This window comes from Oncorhynchus clarkii, unplaced genomic scaffold (assembly GCF_045791955.1).
Source record: "Oncorhynchus clarkii lewisi isolate Uvic-CL-2024 unplaced genomic scaffold, UVic_Ocla_1.0 unplaced_contig_3325_pilon_pilon, whole genome shotgun sequence".
NCBI classification, from domain to species: Eukaryota; Metazoa; Chordata; class Actinopteri; order Salmoniformes; family Salmonidae; genus Oncorhynchus; species Oncorhynchus clarkii.
This window is the reverse complement of record NW_027259440.1, coordinates 816-10,169: the sequence shown is the minus strand read 5'-3', so window position 1 is coordinate 10,169 and position 9,354 is coordinate 816. Positions and strand designations below refer to the sequence as shown.

The 9,354-nt window shown below is 40.5% G+C and overlaps 1 protein-coding gene across 1 annotated transcript; it reads left to right on the top strand.

The window, feature by feature from the left end:
* LOC139400201 (proton-activated chloride channel-like) lies at nt 1–7,209 on the top strand. Its single transcript, XM_071145192.1, is given in 9 exon segments — nt 1–236; nt 572–677; nt 1,080–1,289; nt 1,596–1,750; nt 3,657–3,799; nt 6,110–6,251; nt 6,498–6,608; nt 6,797–6,938; nt 6,941–7,209. Coding segments are annotated over 9 exon segments (1,080 nt in total). The 5' UTR covers nt 1–200; the 3' UTR covers nt 6,976–7,209.
* Nucleotides 7,210–9,354: the final 2,145 nt, after the last annotated feature.

Genomic DNA, 9,354 nt, shown 5'->3' with positions numbered 1-9,354 from the left:
ATAACTAGTACAATAAAGGTGTTTTCTACTGCTTTAAAACTACGCACGAACGTGAACGAATCCGCCGGTTTAATATCTCCACCTGTGCGAGATCCACATGATGAGAAAATTATATTATGAATAAAAATGGATAATTTATAATATCCGAAGTTTTAATGAACTATATAGTAAGTCGAAGTATTCTTTAAAGACGAATCGGAATGCTTCGGAAGGAGACCTCCCGGTCATACCACGAAGTAAGTTCTGTTATGGCCACTGACTGTTATGGATTTTAATTGATTATTGATTTCATATCATTATCAATTACTTTACAATCGCATCTATCTGTATTGATCGATCACTTTTCAGGAAATTGGGGGGAAAACATTGGGACTTCTCGAGGAGGTGATCCTCGTATAGAAACAATATCATGTGACTTTTAAGACGTTTGCTTTACAATTACAGTAGGGTACTTGGAAGTCTACAGACCTACCTGATCTAAAAGTGGATGACACTGTGTACTTTATATACGCTGATACTTTGTGTTAAATCAACCATTAACAATATAAATCTGTACCCTTATTTGATACAGTTCAATGACGAGGAAGAACTTCAAACCCCAGACTTCTACCAAGACAATGACAGTGCCAACGGTGGCCCGGAGGAGCCAGAAGAATCCATTGCCAGTGTTCTACCAGGTTCTATTTTTTTTTTTACTATATTCAATTGTATTTTCTATTCTATTATAGTCTATTATAGTCTATCCTATTATAGTCTATTATATTATATCATATTCTTTTCTATCCTATTATAGTCTATTATATTTTATCCTATTATTTTCTATCCTATTATAGTCTATTATATTATATCCTATTCTTTTCTATCCTATTATAGTCTATTATATTATATTATATCCTATTCTTTTCTATCCTATTATAGTCTATTCCAAAAAAATAATATTGTAAAGACTACTGTAATATTCATATTATCTCTATTTTATTACCTATAATATGTAATTCATGTATTGATTAACAATCTTTCCTTACTATTGCATTATTATTTGAGTAGTTTTGACCTTTATATTCACTGCATTATTCCAGAGGAGGACATGGTGAACAGCAATCCATTTACACTATTCAACAAGGCCTGTCTGAAGAACGTGTTCACTGTCCTGCTGCTGTTCATCTACCTGGTGCTGACTGCTGTGGCTGTGTTCCTGGCCTATCAAACCATCACTGACTTCATGGAGAAGCTCAGTCACCCTGTCATGTCTGTCACATACAAGGAGGTGGATGCCTTCTCTCCCCCAGGTTGGTGGAACTGCTCTTAAGTACAGATCTAGGATCAGCCTCCCTCAATCCTAACCTTAAAGGGGTGGGATGCAAAAACTGACCCTAGATCAGCGTCCAGGGTCAAATTTACCCTATGTTTAATAAAGGTGTCAATTTAGCAGGTTTTATTTTTACAATACTGATCAGAGAGAATATAGTTTTTAAACATACTTAAAAAAGAATGACATGCTTATATTTATCTTTTTTTGAGAGAACAAGTTCAATTTGATTTAATTCTTAGTTTTCTTGATGAGACTTTAGTTTCTTGTCTTTGTTTGTGAGCAGGCATCGCCCTGTACCCTGGTTCGGCTCAGCTACTGAGCTGTAAACACCACTACCACGCCCATATCCCACCACTGGTCACCCCAGGGAAGCCCCAGCCAGGAGATTGTGTCATGGAGGAAGTGACCTACACTGGCCCCTACACCAACCACACTGTGGTGAGAACCATACTATCATAGAGCCCCTACACCAACCACACTGTGGTGAGAACCATACTATTATAGAGCCCCTACACCAACCACACTGTGGTGAGAACCATACTATTATAGAGCCCCTACACCAACCACACTGTGGTGAGAACCATACTATTATAGAGCCCCTACACCAACCACACTGTGGTGAGAACCATACTATTATAGAGCCCCTAGACCAACCACACTGTGGTGAGAACAACACGTCTATAGAGCCCCTACACCAACCACACTGTGGTGAGAACAACACGTCTATAGAGCCCCTACACCAACCACACTGTGGTGAGAACAACACATCTATAGAGCCCCTACACCAACCACACTGTGGTGAGAACAACACGTCTATAGAGCCCCTACACCAACCACAATGTGGTGAGAACAACACGTCTATAGAGCCCCTACACCAACCACACTGTGGTGAGAACAACACGTCTATAGAGCCCCTACACCAACCACACTGTGGTGAGAACCATACTATTATAGAGCCCCTACACCAACCACACTGTGGTGAGAACAACACGTCTATAGAGCCCCTAGACCAACCACACTGTGGTGAGAACAACACGTCTATAGAGCCCCTACACCAACCACACTGTGGTGAGAACAACACGTCTATAGAGCCCCTACACCAACCACACTGTGGTGAGAACCATACTATTATAGAGCCCCTACACCAACCACACTGTGGTGAGAACAACACGTCTATAGAGCCCCTACACCAACCACACTGTGGTGAGAACAACACGTCTATAGAGCCCCTACACCAACCACACTGTGGTGAGAACAACACGTATATAGAGCCCCTACACCAACCACACTGTGGTGAGAACCATACTATTATAGAGCCCCTAGACCAACCACACTGTGGTGAGAACAACACGTCTATAGAGCCCCTACACCAACCACACTGTGGTGAGAACAACACGTCTATAGAGCCCCTACACCAACCACACTGTGGTGAGAACAACACGTCTATAGAGCCCCTACACCAACCACACTGTGGTGAGAACAACACGTCTATAGAGCCCCTACACCAACCACACTGTGGTGAGAACAACACGTCTATAGAGCCCCTACACCAACCACACTGTGGGGAGAACAACACGTCTATAGAGCCCCTACACCAACCACACTGTGGTGAGAACAACACGTCTATAGAGCCCCTACACCAACCACACTGTGGTGAGAACAACACATCTATAGAGCCCCTACACCAACCACACTGTGGTGAGAACAACACGTCTATAGATAGATCACGGCAACATTTCTTCTAAGCATTTTCATTCACTCATTAGTCGCTTGCTTGGTTGATTGGTCGGTTGGTTGCTTGGTTGGTCGGTTGGTTGCTTGGTCGGTTGGTTGGTTGATTGGTCGGTTGGTTGGTTGATTGGTCGGTTGGTTGGTTGATTGGTCGGTTGGTTGGGTTGATTGGTCGGTTGGTTGGTTGATTGGTCGGTTGGTTGCTTGGTTGCTTGATTGGTCGGTTGGTTGCATGGTTGGTTGCTTGGTTGATTGGTCGGTTGGTTGCTTGGTTGGTAGATTGGTTGGTTGGTTGCTTGGTTGGTTGATTGGTTGCTTGGTTGATTGGTCGGTTGGTTGATTGGTTGCTTGGCTGATTGGTCGGTTGGTTGATTGGTCGGTTGGTTGATTGGTTGCTTGGCTGATTGGTCGGTTGGTTGATTGGTTGCTTAGTTGATTGGTCGGTTGGTTGATTGCTTATTAATCTCTCATGGACAGGGCACGTAACATAAATGGTATTGGACGGAGTTATGTAATATTTTAGTTCTGGGTTTCTGAGATGAGTTGGTTGGTTGGTTCAGTCAGCCATTCAGTCATTCATTTAATACAATAATTCCTCTCCTGGTTGTTGTAGAAGCAAGCCTTGGTGGTCAGCGGTCCAACAGATGTCAGAAACAGAGAGTTGATCTTCCTGCAGTTCAGTCAGAACGAGACAGAAGAGGATTTTAGTGCCATCACATACATGCTCTTCGACAAATACAACGACCTGTCCGGGAGGTAATGCACTGGCCCAGTTTAATACAACGACCTGTCAGCCCAGTTTAATACAAAGACCTGTCAGCCCAGTTTAATACAACGACCTGTCAGCCCAGTTTAATACAACGACCTGTCAGCCCAGTTTAATATACAGTGCCTTGCGAAAGTATTCGGCCCCCTTGAACTTTGCGACCTTTTGCCACATTTCAGGCTTCAAACATAAAGATATAAAACTGTATTTTTTTGTGAAGAATCAACAACAAGTGGGACACAATCATGAAGTGGAACGACATTTATTGGATATTTCAAACTTTTTTAACAAATCAAAAACTGAAAAATTGGGCGTGCAAAATTATTCAGCCCCTTTACTTTCAGTGCAGCAAACTCTCTCCAGAAGTTCAGTGAGGATCTCTGAATGATCCAATGTTGACCTAAATGACTAATGATGATAAATACAATCCACCTGTGTGTAATCAAGTCTCCGTATAAATGCACCTGCACTGTGATAGTCTCAGAGGTCCGTTAAAAGCGCAAAGAGCATCATGAAGAACAAGGAACACACCAGGCAGGTCCGAGATACTGTTGTGAAGAAGTTTAAAGCCGGATTTGGATACAAAAAGATTTCCCAAGCTTTAAACATCCCAAGGAGCACTGTGCAAGCGATAATATTGAAATGGAAGGAGTATCAGACCACTGCAAATCTACCAAGACCTGGCCGTCCCTCTAAACTTTCAGCTCATACAAGGAGAAGACTGATCAGAGATGCAGCCAAGAGGCCCATGATCACTCTGGATGAACTGCAGAGATCTACAGCTGAGGTGGGAGACTCTGTCCATAGGACAACAATCAGTCGTATATTGCACAAATCTGGCCTTTATGGAAGAGTAGCAAGAAGAAAGCCATTTCTTAAAGATATCCATAAAAAGTGTCGTTTAAAGTTTGCCACAAGCCACCTGGGAGACACACCAAACATGTGGAAGAAGGTGCTCTGGTCAGATGAAACCAAAATTGAACTTTTTGGCAACAATGCAAAACGTTATGTTTGGCGTAAAAGCAACACAGCTGAACACACCATCCCCACTGTCAAACATGGTGGTGGCAGCATCATGGTTTGGGCCTGCTTTTCTTCAGCAGGGACAGGGAAGATGGTTAAAATTGATGGGAAGATGGATGGAGCCAAATACAGGACCATTCTGGAAGAAAACCTGATGGAGTCTGCAAAAGACCTGAGACTGGGACGGAGATTTGTCTTCCAACAAGACAATGATCCAAAACATAAAGCAAAATCTACAATGGAATGGTTCAAAAATAAACATATCTATATCCAGAATGGCAAAGTCAAAGTCCAGACCTGAATCCAATCGAGAATCTGTGGAAAGAACTGAAAACTGCAAATGCTCTCCATCCAACCTCACTGAGCTCGAGCTGTTTTGCAAGGAGGAATGGGAAAAAAATTCAGTCTCTCGATGTGCAAAAATGATAGAGACATACTCCAAGCGACTTACAGCTGTAATCGCAGCAAAAGGTGGCGCTACAAAGTATTAACTTAAGGGGGCTGAATAATTTTGCACGCCCAATTTTTCAGTTTTTGATTTGTTAAAAAAGTTTGAATTATCCAATAAATGTTGTTCCACTTCATGATTGTGTCCCACTTGTTGTTGATTCTTCACAAAAGTTTTATATCTTTATGTTTGAAGCCTGAAATGTGGCAAAAGGTCGCAAAGTTCAAGGGGGCCGAATACTTTCGCAAGGCACTGTAACGACCTGTCCAGAAGGTAATACACTGGCCCAGTTTGTTCGTTTAGAGCACAGGTTTCCAACTTAATTCCTGGAGGGCCGAGTGTCTGCAGGTTTTTTCACTCCCCCTTATACTTGATAGATCAATTGAGGTAATTGATTAGTTAGGAACTCCTCTCACCTCCCCTTATCTAGGTCTTGATTGGACATGAATTGAAAGGAGATTTAAAAAAAACACCAGCACAAACTCAGCCCTCCAGGAATAGAGTTTAAAATCCATGGTTTAGAGTAATAGAGTTTATAATCTCTGGTTTAGAGTAATAGAGTTTATAATCTCTGGTTTAGAGTAATAGAGTTTATAATCTCTGGTTTAGAGTAATAGTTTTTAAATCCCTGGTTTAGAGTAATATTAAAATCCCTGGTTTAGAGTAATAGAGTTTATAATCCCTGGTTTAGAGTAATAGTTTTTAAATCCCTGGTTTAAGGTGTAATAGAGTTTTTAAATCCCTGGTTTAAGGTGTAATAGCGTGAAACCTACGTGTAATGAGATGTGCGTTACAACAACAACCGTTTGGCCTCGACCTTCTATTGTAGCGTGGATAAATCAGGGTTTATGCAGGACTGTGAGAGGAACTACTCCATGGTGACGTTCTCTGGAGGCTTCAGGACCTGGGTCAAGATGTCACTGGTCAAGACCTCTGGGAAGAAAAACGAGTCCATGGAGTTCCGGCAAGAGGTCAGTATATCGTTTGTAAACATTCAGGTTTCCTTAAATATTGTCTATTTTTAATTTTTTTAAATAAGATTAGCAAAATTATTAATTTTAGCATCTACTGTGGCAGAAAACATACAACATGTCGCACAAAGATGACATGTTCCTTGTTGTAGCTGACATTATTTTGTAACGACAGCTTACACATTTTTTTTCATTTTTTTTTTTCCATCGTGACAAAGTTATAGAAAAGTTGTCTGTTCTTCCCAGTCTAGTGTGGTCAAGTATAATGACAAGAGGCCTGTAGCAGAGCAAAAAGCCATTCAGCTTTTCTTTGTCGCGTTTGAATGGAGGGATCCTTTTGTACAAGAAGTCAGAGATGTAAGTGAACACATTCATATCGTATTATTAGAAAAGTATCTGGTTTTTTTTCCCCTTCTATCCTATTCTAGTTTATCTTATTCTAGACTACTCGTGTAGTTATTTCTCCTATCTCCGTTCTGAGAGGAGGGGGGGAGGAGCCTATAGTCGTACTCAATTAAATATTTGCCCCATTGTTTCCTCCTCAGATTGTGACAGCCAATCCGTGGAATACCGTAGCCATCCTGTGCGGCGTGTTCATGGCTCTGTTCAAGGCGGCTAACTTTGCCAGTTTTAGTGTGAAATGGGTCATCAAGATTCGTAAGAGGCATCTGAGGAACAGAAACAGGGAACCGACCACATCGTCTCAGAGATACGTAGTAACTAATACCGACATTAATAGAATAGAAGAATAACTTTCATTTTTTCCCCGTGAACGAACTTCTTTCAATCAATCAATTAATGAGGCACCTGCTTTGAACTGTATATATTGCCCTAGGTTATGGGCAGCGTTTAAAAAAAAATGTTGTTTTGGGATCATCAACATCAACATTTTGTATGTTTAAGTATGGATGAGATTGTAAAGTATCTGATTTTAGACAACTCAACTCAAGGTCAAATTCACAACGATTTTTGTTCCTTTATACATACGTCATATGTAGCGTTCCAAAATGTGACTGGGGAAAATAGGATTGAAAAAATGTATTTATGAATGTTATGAAACTGGTTTATACCATCAACAACTGACATGAACTACTGACATGTAAGCCAAAGGGAACTCCCTCAGTTTACCTTCCATAACATTCTTAAATCTGAGTTTCAATTGAGCAGTGAGGTGTTTTAAAACGTGTTTTTATTTTTTTATTTTTTTTAGAATAACTTAAATTCTTAAGTATCTTATCACCTCTAAATTACTGGATATTTTATGTATATACTGTATATAAAAAACAATGTAAAGGGAACAATGAGTAATACTTACCAAATGTGGACCATGATGCAATTGCTTATTTGTTTGTTTTTCCGTTGTTTGTTTCCTTTTTTTTTATACAAAGAATGGGTGAATCTAGAACGAAGGAGTCAATCTCACTGGATGACTCAAATGACTGAACAACTGACTCATACGACTGAACAACTGACTCATACGACTGAACAACTGACTCATACGACTGAACAACTGACTCATACGACTGAACAACTGACTCATACGACTGAACAACTGACTCATGCGACTGAACAACTGACTCATGCGACTGAACAACTGACTCATGCGACTGAACAACTGACTCATACGACTGAACAACTGACTCATACGACTGAACAACTGACTCATACGACTGAACAACTGACTCATACGACTGAACAACTGACTCATACGACTGAACAACTGACTCATGACTGAACAACGGACTCATACGACTGAACAACTGACTCATACGACTGAACAACTGACTCATGACTGAACAACTGACTCATGACTGAACAACTGACCCATACGACTGAACGACGGACTCATACGACTGAACAACTGACTCATATGCCTGAACAACTGACTGTTACTGAACCCAGAGTAATAGTCTACTACTGTTTTCTTTGCTTCTACACACTAGGCAAATATTTACGAATACCACCTCATCCTGCCTGTGGGCTTTCTACTTTATTTACACATCTTGGAAAAACTGGACTGATCAACAAGCACCTGGGATTTACTTGAAATTGTGTAGAGCTTTTACTGTGAAATAAAACCATTTGCTGTGCAAATTGATTGTGTTTAGTCACTTTCTATGACCGTGCGCCCCAAATCCACTATATAAGATCTGCAAAACATACTTGCAACTGTACCTACATCAACGTTATGGCCTTCATTCATAAGCAGTCAGTTGTTGGTTAACGAATGATTTATATACAGTATACACTAGATGACTACTTTGGGGGGAGGGTGGTGCTGTTGAAGCCACCGTGCCTCCATCTTGGAACTCCCCCACCATAGTAACACGTATTTAGGAATCTATAGAAATCCATTTATGAATGTCTACCTTCGTCTTTGCCACATTTCTTCTATTACAGACACCTTCATTCATACTTTTAAATGATATTATGTGAGCTAAACATAACAAATTAAAAATTAAAAAATGATTTCTAAAGTATATACTTAAATACATGTAATTTTGTCCTTGAAATATTTCATTGAAATATTGTAGAATTCTATTCATTCCTATGGAGGACTGCTCCTACTGGGGAGTACCAATATGGCCGACCTGGTGGCTTCAATCCCATCAGTACCCTGGGTTGGGGAGTAACAGGTTACATGTAATCCGTCACATGTAGGGGATTACAAAAACGATTGGTAACTGTAATCCGTTACGTTACCAGCAAAAATATTGTAATCAGATTACAGATTCTTTTGAAAAACTAGATGATCACTTCGAGGATTATTTTTAAACTCAAGAGGATTTTTTGCTAAAAAACACTTCTCTGTTTTCTCAATGACATTCAAATAAGCATTGAAGAAAGGCGCAAGTTTAAGTTTGTTCCACCTGAGCGAGTTTGACCACCAGTCAGAGACCACTATGATGACACATCAAATGATGACCACCAATCAGAGACCACTATGATGACACACCAAATGATGACCACCAATCAGAAACCACTATGATGACACACCAAATGATGACCACCAGTCAGAGACCACTATGATGACACACCAAATGATGACCACCAGTCAGAGACCACTATGATGACACACCAAATGATGACCACCAATCAGAAA